This window comes from Kryptolebias marmoratus, linkage group LG6 (genome assembly GCF_001649575.2).
Source record: "Kryptolebias marmoratus isolate JLee-2015 linkage group LG6, ASM164957v2, whole genome shotgun sequence".
Lineage (NCBI taxonomy): Eukaryota > Metazoa > Chordata > Actinopteri > Cyprinodontiformes > Rivulidae > Kryptolebias > Kryptolebias marmoratus.
In genome coordinates, this window is record NC_051435.1 from 2068079 (window position 1) to 2084657 (window position 16579).

Here is a 16579-nt window from a genome sequence, read left to right on the forward strand (position 1 = left end):
AACCCGGTTCTGATTGGAGCTCCAACCCGGTTCTGATTGGAGCTCCAACCCGGTTCTGATTGGAGTTCTAACCCGGTTCTGATTGGAGTTCTAACCCGGTTCTGTCAGGGAGTTCTAAGCCTTTCATTTTGACTCGTTTCTGCCTGTCTTGTTAAGAGTGCTGTCAGGGAGTGACAGACACAGGTGTGTGGTTACCATGGTGACCTGAAGGAGCCGCTGGCAGCAGCTTTAATGTAACTTTTACAGGGAGGGTTGTCCTCTGATCCGAGGGTCGGGGGTTCGATTCCCAGCCCCTACAGTGTTCCAGAGTAGAACCCTGACCCGCTGCAGCACCTGTAGCGCCCACAGTACCTGTTCTGACCTGAACTCGGTTCTTGTCGTCCTTGGACAGGACGGGTTCCGTCATCAGTCTGTTTCTTGGCCTGGGGTCGCAGTTCCTCTTGCGTCCCCGTCCTGAAGGTTGTCCACAGTCCCAGCTGTGGACAGAGGGACATGGACGCCATCTCAAACATGTCTGACAGGAAGTGTTGTTGCGATGAGGAAAGTCGGCCATTTTGTCAGCTTAGACGGCTGCAGCAGGTTTATTTATTTAAACTCAGCTTCAGGTTTTATTGTTCTGATTTTTCAGCTGCGATGTTCTGACGGCGTCTGTGTCCCTGAGAGTCCGACCGTCTCCTGGAGCGTGGAGACCTCAGAACCAGGTTGGAGCTCTAACAGAACCGGGTTAGACCTCAGACCGGCTCAGAGCAGGTGTTGGTTCATGGCGCCGGCGCTCCTGACCGCCTTCCTCTTCATCAAAGTTTCATGACGGAGCTGAGAGAGAACAGGCGGACATCTTTAAATAACTCGCAGACGTTCCTTTACTTCCTGCTGAGACGGGCTTTAGATTTGAGATTTTCTGAGCTGAATTTAGTTCCAGGTGAAGAACCTCGACGGCTGCGGTCACAAACACACCTCCTCTGTGTTTCTGTAAACAACAAACATCAGGATGACTCTCAGCTCAGGATCTGTGGAACTGGCTGCCGCAGCCATCTTAAATCACTTCTGGAGGTGAATTCAGTCATTGCTGTCTGAGATCTGTATTGAAATGTAAAAACATTATCGCCTGCCTTTAACGCAAACATGGAGTCGTGTCACTTTAAACGTTTGTTTTATCAACCTTTTATTTATTTAAACTTCAGTTTAGGCTCAAAGTTTCAGCTCAGACATAAATCTGTCGACTTCAGTGATTGGTTGGTTGGTTAATTGGTTGGTTGGTTGGTTGGTTAATTGGTTGGTTGGTTGGTTGGTTGGTTGGTTGGTTGGTGGTTAATTGGTTGGTTGGTTGGTTAATTGGTTGGTTGGTTGGTTGGTTAATTGGTTGGTTGGTTGGTTAATTGGTTGGTTGGTTGGTTGGTTGGTTGGGACGGTTCTGCCACAAACAGCTTCAGTGGTTTTTAGAAACACGTTAGATAAATCCACCTTAACGTCTGGTTAAATGTCCCTCAGCAGGTGTCCCCTGGTCCTCAGGCTGTCTGTCTCCATCAACCAGCTGATCTTTGACTCTTCTCGGTGGAGTTCAGTCAGACTGGTTGGTTTCGTGGAAACAGAACCGAGTCTTTAATCCGGTCTTTGAGAAGACTTTGTCCTGTTGGACCCAACTGTGTCCTCGTCTCAGTCGTCCAGCTGCTGGTTTGAGGTGAAGATGAAGAGTTTGGACGTAGTCCTCCTCACTTAGTCCCTCAGCATGACGCTGCCACCACCATGCCTGGCAGCTGGTTCAGTGTTCTCAGCTCTGAAAGCCTCACCTTGTCTCCTCCAAATGTCCTTCTTGTCTTTGTGTCCAAACAGCTCAGTCTTTGTCTCATCTGACCATCAGACCTTTCTCCAGAAGACATTTGTCTCATCCATGTGGACAGCTGCAGGTTTCAGTCCAGCTTGAAGGTTTTAGAGCTTCTTTCTTGGTCCTCTCGGTCTGTGGTGATGTAGGACTGTCTTCTCTGTGGACAGGGACCCTGGTGGACAGGGACACTGGTGGACAGGGACTCTGGTGGACAGGGACAGTGGGACATGGCAGCCTTGGTGGTTCCTGGTTTCTTCCTTCCTTCTGAGGACAGATGAGTGTTGGTCAATCCAAACAAATCATTTTTATTTTGGCAAACAAAACCTACCAGCTGCAGTCAACCATGATCACTAACAGGAAGTTAGCAGGCCCTGTCAAATTAAAAGACCTTCTAGAACCTTCAGCACTTTTAAACAGATTCAGGAGGATGTATGGATGTATTTGAGCCTCTAAAACTCTGACTGTGTGACAAAATTCACAAATTTAAACTTTAATAAAACATTAAAGTTGTTAGTTGAGCCGTTTTCCCCCAAACTAATCTGACATTCAGCCCCATGACGAGTGGATGGAGGTAACTGGGTCAGAACCCAAACGAGCCTTTCTCTGCTGGCCTCGTCACAAACTGTTGCCATGTTGAAACATTTCAATAATAAAAGTTTAAAGCCTCTGAAAGCCCCACAGACAGGTGGGCAAACCGGCTCAGATTTTCAGCGCCATTGGCGGCAGAAATGTACGACGCGGCCAATTTTATTTCTTTTAGTTTCCCTGGAAGAAACAGGCTTGTTTGACTCTGGCCGCTCACACGCTGCGCCGCCGTCGCCTTTAACCGCAGAAATAATTTGAGCTGGAGGAGAGGTTGAGTTCTGGCTGACCACAGGGTCAGAACCAGAACCTCGGCAGTCAGAGGGGGCTTGTAGACGAAGCACCTGGCCTGACAACACGTCTTCCTCGCCTCGGATAATGGAGTCTTCATCGGGATTAAAGGAGAGAATTTAGAACCCACCTTCCTGTGAGTAAGAGGTGCTCGTTCACATGTTGTGATCTTCTGGGCCAGGAAACAGTAATTCACACTAATGGAGCGAGGAGAGAAGGGGGGGATCTAAGAAAATATGAGGAGAAACGGGTCCGATGAGGAGGAGGAAGATGAACAGAGTGAGAGGAAGAGCTGAAGGTGAAGACAGAACCAGGAGGGATGGGAAACGGATCATCTTTATGATTAAAAACTAACATTACATGAAGGAATGCAGGTTTGTCAGCTAATGGACATTATCTGTGGCGGCCATCTTGAATTTGGTTGACTCCAAATGTGAAAACAGTGACGGGTCACCTGAACCTGAGCCTCCAGGTTCCTGCTTCCTGTCGGCTTGTAAATGTTAACCATCAAATAACATATTTATCATGTAGTTACTCTCAAATAAAAGTAAAACAAATTATAGGTGTTAATTGAAGTTATTAGCTTAGGTTAGTAGGTCTGAAGCTAACACCGTTAGCCTGAGTTAGCTGAGCAGTTATTAGCCATGATAACAAACAGAAATATGAGGTTAGCTTTCAGCAGGAACACTGTTCACTGATGTTTATCTTTACTGCAGCTGTCTCTAAATGAAGGTTAAAGAAAATCAAAGAGCAGATAAGATAATTAAAGCTCCGACTTCTCAGTAAATGTGGTTGAAGACACTTTATTTAAACTCCTCAGTGAGGCTGGAACACAGAACGTCTGACACATTAATGCAGTTTGTCTTCATGGGTTAAAGGTAAACTGTTTGTTTGTTTTCTCTGACAGGAAACTGTCACAGAAAGGACGGCCAGGAGTTCAGCGTCAGGTTGTTAGAAACGCTTCCTTCAGAGGGAGACGCTGTAAATGTCGTGGCGGCGGTTTGAAATTCCCGGCGTGTCGTTCTCTAAGGTCAGCCTAATAAATGTTCCGCTCACATCTTCATCTTTTTCTGAATATCAAGGCGAAACGCAGAGAAAGATCACTGATGTTCCAGTGTTTGTAATTCAGAGGTGGTCGTCTTTTATCTGTGTTTAGTGAAGTTAAAATAATCTGCTTCATGTCTGAGTTCTGATCCAAACTCTTTATTCTTCTTCTTCAGCCCCGTTAGGAGCTCTGAACCCAGGATTCTCTTCTAAACAGGAAGTAGTAGCTGAGAGTCACCCTGAACACATCCTCTGAGAGCCAACAGGTCTCAAGATGTGGCTGTGGCGGCCATCTTGGATTAAAACTCTGATATGCTTTCCTTCAGGACTGCCGGGTTCTGTTTTCCAACATGGCCGCCCGTTAGGGTCCGTGTTTTGACTCCATGTCGTCATAAAAACCAAAGAGCGAACAGGAAGTGGTTTTAAAATGAAAGCTCGTGAATACCTTTCAAAATAAGAGTCTGGCTGTGTCACAGGAAGTCTGAACTTCCTGCTGGGTGACCTACATGTCAGAAAACCTCTCCGCGTCCCGAGGCGCCCGGCGCCCCGAATTAACTGACGCTGACACATCCTCGAAAGGATTAAAAGGCAATTACATAGTTTGAGTCATCAGCTGTGGCCCAGAGGAGTCAGACCTGAGGCTGCAGGACCGGCTCCGGATCCTCGGAGGGGGAACTAATCCACTCCTCAGCGCCGCTCGCCGTTTCAGACGTGTTTGTGCTTCAGCAGCTCCTGAAATGCGTTAAAAATTAAACGCCGCTGCAGGCAGCGCACTCTCCCCGCTCTAATTGAGATGCAGGAAATTTACTCTGATTGTAAACAGAACAATCGGACCGGACCGCAGAACCTGAACAACAAAAAGCCTTCCTTCTAACAGCTGCCGGTTCGTTCCCGGCCTTCTCTTTGATATGTTGTAAAGCGCCGGTTCTGTCCGACCCCTGCTGTTCCATTTCTGAGGTTTTTCATTTTCCTTTTGATGCAACCATCAGAAAGTCCTGCCGATGAATATTTGATGCGTCTGATTATTAGCAGTCCAATAACTTCTCAAGGTTAGGTGCCGAAAAGGAGAAAATGTCACCAAACTCCGAGTCAAACGGCAGATTTTTAATTTTCCCCTCATTAATTTTGACGCCGAGCAGCGAAGCTTCCAACTGAAGGATTGTTTTATTTGTTTGGAGCCTGAAAGATGAAATAATTAAGTTTCATTCATCAGCTTGTTGCTCAGATGGCTCCAAAAAAACAAACTCTGTGTTGAAATTCAGTAAAGATCCGTGTTTCTGTTTCGCTCTGGATAATAAGAATAGTTTGTTATATTTGCTACTGTGAAGTAATCCTAACCGTTCAGCTGGTTCTGGTTCTGGTTCTGGTTCTGGAGCGATGAGAAGCCGTCAGTCGTCTCTCTGAGCTGATCAACTCAGAGATCCTCTGTCGTTCTGCTGCAGAGAACCAGGCTTTACTGCAGATATTTGGACTTCCTGTTCTGGTTCTTGGTGTAAACGTTTCTCTCTGAGGGTCCGGATGGTCCGGCTCGGCTCGGCTCGGCTCGGCTCGGCTCAGATGAAGCTCTGAGGGCAGATCGATCCCTCTGCCGGAAGGGGAGATAATCAAACCCTCATCTGATCGAGTCGTGACTCCGATGGAAACACTTCCCTGACAGCAGCTGATGTTTGAGGACGTCTCAGAGAGTCTCAGAGACTCGTGGTCAGGTGACCGGTCCTGATTAGCTCCTCCTCAGGAGGAGGATAAAATCGGGTCCAGGTCTTCGTGTCTGAGGTCTCCTGGAAGTAATGTGCGCCACCAGGACTCCAGTTGTTACAGCTCGTTGGCTGAAACTCAGAATTCATGAATTTTGTCCCAAGTTTACGTCACCAGCTGTCCTCCGACCGTGAGGTTCCACCTGAAGGACTTTATTGTTCATTTTCCACCCACGATGAGGAAATAAAAGTTTAAAAGCTCAGTTTTTGGTGGGACATTTAGTTGTATTAGAAAGTTTAATTTTATTTGTGTTCTTGGTTTGTTTCCTGTTGCTGACGTGGTTTTTAACAAGGAAGAAGTTGTGTTATCACACAAGCAGAACCTGCGGGTTCTCCGTCCTGTTTGTTGGATAAAGAACGACTCGGTGGAATCGTTGGAGAACCTCTGTGTATCAGAGGTGATTAAAGGTGTTCTGTTCAATCAGATTTTACGTCCAATCACTGATCTTCCTGTCAGCCGTGAACGTTACCGATGATCCGGCATCACCCGGACCGGAGGATGGTTCCAAACATTCAGCTGGTTCTGGATCAGATCTGGATGTTAAACCTCAGGACCTTCAGCAAGGTCAGAGAACGCGCCGGACCGAGCCGAGCCGGGCCGGGCCGAGCCGGGCCGAGCTCGCAGCGCTATAAATAACTGAACACATACCGGCTCGTTAGCAGGTCGTAATCAGAGGCGCTTCCTGTCTCCGTGTTTGGGCTCTTCTACGACAGGATGGTGTTTTAAAGCAGCAGCCGTGTGGCGTTCAGAGGCAGCTTCCTGTAATAACGTTCTCGCTGACAGTTTGAGGACGTGTGATTGGAGGAAATGACTCTGATTTCCTCCTCTGATTGCGACGGAATCGTTCTGCTTTCAACACAAACATCAAAGAGAAGAAAATAAATCTTTTTGTTTGAGACGAACCGACTGAAGAACAGCTTTCTGTGAGTGAGTGAGTGAGTGAGTGAGTGAGTGAGTGAGTGAGTGAGTGAGTGAATGCATATCGCCCGCCGCCTCTCAGCTGCAGCTCAGTCTGTTGGGGATGACTCTCAGCTACTCCCACAGCTCAGTGTCTGTAAAACTGACTGACTTGGTTGATTAGCTGCGGCGGCCATCTTGGATTGATCAGCTGTTCATGCAGTCATTACGTTCATGAGATATTTTGCTAACAGACGGACAGAAAACCTCAGATGGTTCAGGTTCGTCCAACCTGCAGGTTTCTGGTCCCGACCCGCGGACTGAAACACTCCTGAGTGTCTCAGATCTGGACTTCTTGAGCCCGGCCTGGTTTGGCTCGGCTCGGCTCGGCCCGGCTCAGCCCGGCCCGGCCCGACGGTTCTGTTGTCTCTGTCTGCTCTTTAATCCCTGCGATCAGAATATCTGCTGCTTTAATCTGCCTCTGCAGGAAAACAGGAACCGGTTCTCTGTAACCAGCAGCGGTTCTGGGTTCTGGTCCGGTCCAAAAGGTTTATGCATAAGATAGCATCATTGTACTCCAAAGTCCGGCCCACGCCGCCACGTAGCGGCGGGAATCTTTCGGCACCTCGCCGTCCCGATGCTCCATAATCGGATCGAACCAGAACCCGGAGCAGAGAGTCTGAGGACAGGATGTGGTGATCCGAGCCACTTCCTGTCTGCTCCTGCTGTGGCGTTCTCTTAGTGCCGTGTCGGCCATCTTCTCTCTGAGTTACCGGCTCGGAGCAAACAGGCCGATGTTCTGAGTTCTGGGTGTTCGGACCAGCGGTGACGCCGTGTTTTACTTTCTGAAAGCTGCGGTTTGTTTTCGTGCTCACGGCTCGACGGTTCGTATCCTGACCTCGGCCCGCGGCGCCACACGCTGCACCACCGCGCCAACAGCAGCGAATTTCATCCTGTGAGGATTTTTAATGACAGAAAGAAATCTGCTGTCAGAGAAGCTGTCTGGTCGGGACCGCTCTGCTCGGGTTGCTCCTCGTCCACAAACAAACTTTCCAAAGTGGAAAAACCCAAAACAACAACGGAGCTGTTTTTATTATTTTATTTTGCTTTAATTTAGAACCCCATTAAACTTTGACTGTGGGGTGAAATAATTCTTATCTGAGAGGAAACTTCTGCTCGACAAGCAGAGGAACAAAGCTTTAACTTTAAACCAGTGAAGATAGATGTTGACGAGTTCGCTGCGGATTGTTTTGAAAGGCTGGACAGAAGACGTGTTTTTCTGTCCTTGTGCTTTTATTTTGGCGGCTCGGCTGTCTTTGTTTCCACCGTCAGCCTGTCAGGAGTTTATTTCTCTCCTCGTGGCTCAAACTCTGTTTTTATGTGATGAGAAAAAAAACGACAGGCTGAGGAGGAGAACCTCGAGTTAAACAAGTTAAACTAGTTAAACCTTGAGTTAAACCAGGAACTATTTAGTGAAGAAAAACGTAGTTTTAGTTTCCAGATGTGCTTTGGTTGTAATTTTATTGCAGATTATCAAGTAAAACCCGTCTTTAATTTCCTTCTGATTGAAGCAGAGACATGTCTTCGGCCTGTCCTCCTGATTAAACCCAACATTTGTCCCGCAGGTTGGACCTACAGGCCTGTCGTTATTGTCACGCCAACAGGAAGTGGAAAACAGAGAAGAAGTGTCAGTTTTCAAGGACTCGTCATCCTTCGGTGGCGTCCTGATAATAGATTAGTGTTATGAGTCCGAGGGGGACTGAGACGAATGTGTCTCTGGTCAGGGTGACACACTTCCTCTTCAGAGCGTCTGAGACAATGTCCCAGTGTCCCAGTGTCCACTTCACTAAAATATGAGAAATTATTCAGAAAAGTTTGGTTTACGGAGGGATTGTTTGGAGTTAAATTTAGATCCAGTTTTGGAGTTTTGATGGGTTTTTTTAAGTCTTTGCATCAATAAAACCTGTTAGAATTATTAAATGAAGACTTTATCAGTTTATGGACTTTTATTTTTAAGGATGAATGTTTGAATTCCCAGCAGATCTGAGGGAGAATGAACTCGTAGTTTGTTGTTGTTTAGTCAGATCCATCGAGTCTTCGTCACGGGTTAACGATTTTACAGCCATGATGATTTAGATCACATCCAAAAACATAAAGTAAAAACCCTCCCTTTATTATTTCACTCATTGGTTCTCAAAGTTGAGGCTCTGGACCCCTCTGGGGTCTGTTAAACACCAAACGCTGTGGTGCAGTGGTTTCAGCTGTTGCCTCACGGACGCGTGGAGTTTACCGGAGACTCCGGTTTTAGATTAATTGGTTCATTGGTGACTCTAAGTTGTCTCCAGGTCTGGATGGTTTGTCCTGTGATGGACGTGTCCATTTGTCCCCCCGTCTCTCACACAGACCGCTGGGAGATCGTCTGGCTGTTCCATCGAGAGAAAGTCGAATAGAACGGTTCTTAAATGGCTTCTTATTCATGTTTGTGAACTCGGACCAGCGACGGTCCACGAGGCTCTGCGTCGGTTTGTTCAGACGTTTGAGAACCAGAGGACTGAAACGTTCCTCAGGACGTTCTCCTTGGAGAACGGGAACCTACTAGTTCTTTCTGCAGGACTTTGAATTATTACCCTGCTAGTTAATAAACTCACCCATCACTCTGTAAGTATGTACAAATACACAAAGTACAAATACATGGTGAGGATCTGAATATTCTAAACCTGCAGAATAAGAGTGGACCAGAGGAGCCTGATTGGAGCCTGATTGGTGACCGTTTTCCTCCCCTCCTGTCAGCCAATGTATTAAGTGGTGGTTTGTGTGGCTGGATTCTCTGTATTTCCCCTGCAGGGTTTTGTGGATAACTGAGAGCAGGAAAAAACTGCAGAGAGGAGAAATTTATAGCGGCGGGGAACCTAATTCACCTTATCGTCAGCAGCAGACGCGGTGGAAAACTCCCTAATTCCAGGATTCAGAGATAGAGTTGCAGGCGAAAGCTTCAGAAACCCTCCAGTATAGCTATTTCACTGTAGATAATATCACACACAGGGTGGACTCAATGGTCACTCAGATTGCTGAAACCAAGCCTGAGCCCTTGAATGCCAATGGCTGCTGTTCGTGTTGCTGCCAGAGATAAACGGCTCTGTCTGAGGGGCATAATGACCCGCTGAGATGCACAAAGAGTGAGTCCTGGCAGAAGGAATGGCTTCCACAGGTCAGAGGCTGTAATTCACACTCGCTGATTGAACCATGCAGATGCTTTCCTGCTTTTCAGCTCAGAACGCCGTATCAGGAACTCCTCCGGTTAATTTTTCAGGCTTACAGAGCGGATCGTGCAAAGCCCCCCCGTTACAAATCCTCCACGGCGCCGAGGATTGGGCTGAAAGCAGGAATCTCCATGTGACCCGTGTTAATGGCTTCTGTGATTCTGCTTCCTGAGAAACAAATTGGGTCCAAACAGTCTTAATATTTATCAGTTATCTGGTCTGAAGGTGGATGGAGGACTGGAAATGACTGAATCAAGAATAATTGGCTCAGTGAAAACAATAATGTGTCAATAAATACTTCCAATATATTTAAAAGGTTCTTTTACTCAGTGGGTTTTTGTTTATTTTAATTTTTTTCTCTCCTTGTTTCTGTAAACACTGCAGTATTTATTAAATCTCTTTCCTGTTTAGGTTTATTAATGCATTTATTAATCCACCTTCCCCCCAACGCTTATGTTTCCTTTTTGACTTTTTGTGTAAATTTGAGCTGCGTTTCATGGTAAAACATTCAGATTTTCACCTGCTGGTGAAGCGCTAGCTGCTAACAGGAAGTATAAACGGTGGCACTTCCTGTTTAATACGATGAACTGTTTGTTTATTCAGACTTCTGTTGGTCGATGTGGTGAGGTGATTAAAGAAAAGTTAAAACTGTTGAATGTTTTTATGCTATTGTTCTGACAGGAAGTTAGTCTCGCTAGCTGCTACAGCTAACAGTTTAATGCTAATGGTACTGAGCTAGCAGTACTTATGGTACTAGAGCTAACAGCACTAATGCTATTGGTACTAGCTAACAAGCTATCTGTTGAATGTTTTTACGCTATTGTTCTAACAGAAAGTTAGTCTAGTTAGCTGCTACAGCTAACAGTTTAATGCTAATGGTACTAGAGCTAGCCGTTCTAATGCTAACTGTACTGAGCTAACAGTATTAATGCTAATTAATATGATATTAAGAAAGTGATTGTGATTTTGGTGTTCGTGTAGTTTTAGTTGTGATAAATGTTTCTGGTCATAAATCCCTCTCTGTGTGTCGGCTGTTGGGGATCCATGCTAACAATATCTGATTTAAAAGTTAGTTTTTTGCTGTTTTTTTCTGCTGCAGTTTGTGTGAACAATCTGGAATAGTTTCCTCAGTGATGTCGTTCACACAGGGATTATGATGCTGATAAATGTTTATATATTTTAATGCTCTAAACTTAAAATTAGGTAATATTTTAGAACAGGGAGCACATTGTGACCTTCAGCTATCAGTAATGATGCTAGCAGCAGGGAGTGCTAACAGTACTGATACTCCTGGTACTGGTTCTGCAGGTTGTAGTGGTACTGGTTCTACAGGTTCTAGTGGTACTGGTTCTACAGGTTCTAGTGGTACTGGTTCTACAGGTTCTAGTGGTACTGGTTCTACAGGTTCTAGTGGTAATGGTTCTGCAGGTTCTAGTGGTACTGGTTCCAAGGCTCCAGTACTACAGCTGCGTTCCTTTTACCTCCACTGATGGAACTGGATCTGGGAATGACGTCAGACCTGAGTTAACCGTGTTTCTGTCTCAGGTCTGAAATCAGTTAATTTAGTTAATTTAGTTAATTTAGTTAATTTAGTTCTCAGTGATCAGGCTACCTGCTGTTAGCAATCCAAGCTGATAACAACGAGTTTATCTGCTTTTTAATACCAGGTTCGATAATTCAGGCTGGACACGTCTGAGAGACTGGATTACTGACGTTTTACTCTGAAGTCGGCCATATTGGATCTGGAGCCCGGATCCGGTCAGGAATATCAGACTTTCTGAGTCAGAATTCCGACTTCGGAGACGTTCCAGTTGATTTTTCTGACTTGGAATTTGGAAACTTCCAGTAAAAATGGAACCGATGCTACCACTGCTAGTAATGCTAACAATATTAGCTCCGGAGCTAACGGTACAAATGTTAGTGGTGCTAGCATTAAGCTATTGCGTCATTCTGAGGTTAAAGGTCAAACTTATTATGAACTCACAGTTAGATAATAATAGTAAATAGTTTAATGTTTTAAAAATGGCTGCCACGTTGTTTGATGTACTACTGCTAATTGTGCTAGCACTGACCGTATGAGCTAATGGTGCTAACGCTGCTAACGCTGATGGTTGTAGACTCTGACGCTGTTTGTCCTTCCGTCTCTCAGGACCTGGGCGGGGTGAGTCCTCCTCAGAGGAACTGGAAGGGGATTGCCATCGCTCTGCTGGTCATCCTGGTGGTCTGCTCCCTCATCACCATGTCCGTCATCCTCCTGACACCAGGCAAGGCTTCACACATCGTCCTTCAGTTGGTTCTGGGATAATCCTGGTTTCCAGCTGCACATCGGCTCAAATTCTACCAAACCTCCAACGGATTAATGACCAATCTATCGTGGAGGTCGTGGACTTGTAACAATGACAGGGAGAAAGATTAGTGAACAAATCTTTGGACTGAATCATTCCTAAACTTGAGTATTTGGTTTAATTCCCCGTTAACCCGTTAAACCACCGTGCGGAGGAAGATGAAAACTGATCGGTAAACTGCTGCCGTACAAACAAGTTTGGAGCTTTCTGATCCAACTCGTTAGATAAACATTAATCCACGAGCAAATGTGTGGCGTCACGCTGATTAAACGGATCAGCTGAAATCTGGGAGTGATGTCAGCTTGTTAATGACGGAGGCGTCGCCGTTTAATGTGTTAAAATCGACTTATTATGGGAATAACTTCCTGTAATTCCGTCACATGTGGTGGTGAAGAAGCTGCGCTCGTCTCGGAGCTCATATTTAGGAAACGATGTTTGTTCCGAGCAGTTCGTGCTTTTATTTTTTATTTATTGAACGCGGACTAACAGAGTTTTATTGAGATGTAAAAGCAGCGCAGCTCCGTGGTCCTCGGTGGATTCCACGCTTGGTTAGAGTTTCATTACCTCCATAAACAAACGTGCTGCGTGGAGATGTGAGGAGACGCCAACATGGCTGCAGCTCAGAGTGATTCGGCCTTAATGTTCCGCTCAGACAGCGCTCGCTGCTGGCACGGCCTCCGACGAAACATTTTCAGCCGTCGTGTTTACAAATAATGACGGAGTTCATGGATGTCTGAACGGGTTTTTATTTGTTCTGCACATCTGGAAACATCCGTCTGAGCTGATTCTGACAGAAAACGGTGGAAATAATTCTCACAGATTTACAGGATCGATCTGTATTCAGCTGCTCGTTTGAAAAATGCAAACAAAAACAGAACAAAATGTCATGAATCTAACGTTTAATATTCATTTCAGTGCAGACAATAAAACCCAAATATTTTGTTTTGTAATTTAGATTTATTCTTTCGTTTCTTGCCTGAAGCATGTTCCTACAAATCAAATAAAGTTTCACCGTTTAAAGCCTGTTTGTGTCTGAACCGAAGACAGAAACTAACAGAATTATAAGTTTTATTTTTATTAAAACACCCATCACTCCCTGAAGGAATGCATATCGCCCGCCGCCGTTCATGCCAGACTTTAGTTGGATCTTTTGGTGCTCAGACTGTTTTCTGGGTAACTCTCAGCTACCACCACACCAGATTTCAGCTCAGTGTCAGTTAGCTTTGGCGGCCATCTAAAGGTAGCTAGTTAGCATTTGAGAGTTTTATTAAAATTTGCACACTCTTCATGAGATATTTTGCTAACAGACAAAAACAATTTCAGCTGCAGGGAATAAAACAAACCTTTTAGGCAGCACAGTCGGATTATTTCCATTTTCTACTTTTTGCTTCTCCCAAAAAGGGGCGGAGCCATGTAAAAACAGGTGTTTCTGGTGAAAAAGAGAAAATCTGCAGATGACTAACGAAGCGCCTTTTGTCTTTCTGCAGCCGACACCCAGGCAGGAAGTGACACCAAACTGACCGTGGAGGACCTGTTCAAGCCGGAGTTCAAAGTTCACGACCCCGAGGCCAAATGGATCAACGGTGAGTTTCCACACAAACTGCAGCTGCTGGCTTTCGGCCACTTCCTGCGAGCTTCAGCCGAGGTCCGGCTGCTTCCTGTTTGTATTGAATGCTGAGTCAGCGTTCGCGCTGTTGGGTTCTTGTTTCTTCTGAATGTTCTTTGGACGATAACTGCTTCGGCTAACATTCAGCTGCTACAGCCGATTGTAAATCTGCTGTGAGCTTTGTAGCTTTTCTACTTTTTAAATTATTTAACTGGAGGTTAAAAAACTCTGAGGTTCCTTCAGATCAAGTTTGGTTTTCAAACCTGCTTCAGAGTATTTGATTCAGTTTTAGCTTTCAGGGACCAGTTTGTTAGTTTTAGCTTTTAGCTACTGTTTTACTAAGGATTATTTTACCTGCTGTCTTAGCTTTAGCTATTGTTTCATTAGTTTTAGTTTTAGCTACTGTTTTACTAATTTTGGCTTTTACAATTAAAGCAAAAGCTAAAATCAGCAAAACAGTGGATAGCACTGTTTTGCTGATTTTAGCTTTTGCTTTAATTGTAAAAGTTTTGTCAGCTGTCGTTCAGCAGTCATTCAGCAGTCATTCAGCAGTCGTTCAGCTGTCGTTCAGCAGTCATTCAGCTGTTGTTCAGCAGTCATTCAGCAGTCGTTCAGCTGTCGTTCAGCAGTCATTCAGCTGTTGTTCAGCAGTCGTTCAGCTGTTGTTCAGCTGTTGTTTAGCTGTTGTTGTTTAGCTGTCGTTCAGCTGTATTTTGTCAGCTGTTGATTAAACGAGAATCAGCTTTAAAACAAACAGTTTGACCATTTATCGGATTTATTTCAAGACTTAAACACCAGAAACCTGAAGGCACACACACACACACACACACACACACACACACACACACACACACACACACACACCAACACACACACACACACACACACACCAACACACACACACACACCCTCCAGCCCGTCCCGACTCAGACGTGTCATTAATGACGACTCGTTGGATTCTGACAAACAGCAGCTCTGCTTTGGTTCCGTAGAACCGGGCCGGCAGTCCTGTAGAACCGGGCCGGCGGTTCCTTAGAACCGGGCCGGCGGTCCTGTAGAACCGGGCCGGCGGTTCCGTAGAACCGGGCCGGCGGTCCTGTAGAACCGGGCCGGCGGTCCCGCCTCCTCCGGCCGTCTCTCTCCTCTCGTCTCGTTATGCAAACGTTGGCTCCGGGTTTAAGTCGTATCGATTCTTTTTTGCCAGAAGCGGTTCTGATGTCGGCTGTAAATAAACAGGAAGTGAATCTGATTATGGCCGGTTTAGCGGCGGGCAGATCAGCGGCGCTCCGAGGCGACGGCGGGCAGGACGGTGGAGTTTGTTTTCCTCCCGTCTGCGTCGGCCTGGAGGCAGGAGGACGAGGTGAGGACCGTTCTGTCCATCAATATTTCATTCCTGGGTGACATTTTGCCGCTATCTCTGCAGCGCCGTCTCATTCCCGGCGCTGACCTTGGGGCTCGGTGGCTCGGCGGCGGCGTGTGATGAGGCGGTCAGAGAAGTCGGCTTTATGGGGTGTTTTTGTGGATGGATGGAGCAAAATAGACCTCAGACAAATGGGAGAAGATAAGAGACAGACGGGAGAAAAGGGAAGATTGATCACTTGGATTTAGAGCAAAAATGAGATTTTTTTTCCCCTCAAACCAAAAGCTTGGAGGGATTTAGGATCTAAAATCATTTATTCTTCTGTCTCCAGAACAGATGAATGAAAATGTCATGTGATCCAGTTCAACAATCAGCCCTTTAGAACTCATTGAAATTAGAAATAAGCTGAAATATTATCAGTAAAACAGGAAACAAACTCTAAGGAATAAAATGTGTTTTTTAAGGACAAAGACGAAGAACAGGACAGATTATTCTCATTTTGTTGCCATTTTTAAATTGATGTTTGCTTGTTTGTAAAAAAAAACTGTTCATTATTTTTAAAAAATGAAGTAAAAATTAAAATAACAGTCGTTACGTCTTAACCCGTGAGCAGCTGGAGGTTCTGATGGTTCTACAGAGTTTATGGAGAGTTAAAAAGAGCCTCACTTCCTGTTTAAGAGCTCAGAGACAATGGAAGTCAATGAGAGTTTGGATGTGTGACCTCTGACCTCTGAGAGGACACCATCAGTCCTCCAGCAGAGAGACACACTGAGTGGAAGGAGACAGAAACCCAAACAGGACCGGGTTTAGAGCTCCAACAGGACCGGGCNCCTCCCCTCCTCCTCCTCCTCCTCCTCCTCCTGCAGAGAGGAGCAGAGGGGGGAGATGCTGCTTCTGGTACCGAGCTGAGACTCTCCTCCCTTTTCTCCGGAGGGGGGGCGCTTCTCCTCCACACCTCACATCTTCAGTCGGAGCTGACGGAACCAGAACCGAACCGGGCTCCGCAGCTCCTCTTTAACATTCCGCCTCCGTCCCTGCCCGAACCCGTCCGAACCCGCCCGCACCTGCCGCTTTCTGGGAGGATTTGGTTCCGGATCCGTTAAGTTTGATCAGGATGACAGCCACCAAGGAGCCGCCGAACCAGAGACCGAACCAGCCGAACCAGGACGAGGTTTGGGCTTCTTTACTGCTTGAACGCGTCGGTCCGGAACCGGGTCCGGTTCTGTGGGTCCGGTCCGTGTGCAGCGGGTTCTGTTCGGATGGTTCTTGTTAGAGGCTCAGTCATTGTCAGCTGTCATGACTCGGTTCGGGAGGGGGGGACGGGTTGAGTCATTGTAATTCAGCCGCTGCCTCCTGCAGAACCGAGCCGAAGGTTCCGCAGTCCGGTTCACCTTTACACAGGTGGCGAGCCGCGGTCCCGGTTCTGCCCCGGTTCTGTCCCCGTCTGCAGCTTCCGAACGGATCAGAACCTGCAGCGAGATCAGTAGCAGAACATCATTCAGTTCTGACGAGGTCTGCAGAACTGCCCCCATAGACATGCATGGTGTGGTGATGAGAGGTTCTGTTAGGAGTTCTAACCCGGTTCTGATTGGAGCTCCAACCCGGTTCTGATTGGAG

General features: G+C 46.3%; 1 protein-coding gene across 1 annotated transcript in view; it reads left to right on the top strand.

Annotated features, from left to right (window-relative positions):
* LOC108243472 (inactive dipeptidyl peptidase 10) overlaps positions 1-16579 on the top strand; it is a 96771-nt gene that overhangs the window by 51088 nt on the left and 29104 nt on the right. The window contains exons 2-3 of the mRNA XM_017428928.3: positions 11801-11915; positions 13484-13579. Of these exons, the coding sequence (XP_017284417.1) occupies positions 11801-11915; positions 13484-13579 (211 nt within the window). The remainder of the gene's footprint in view (positions 1-11800; positions 11916-13483; positions 13580-16579) is intronic.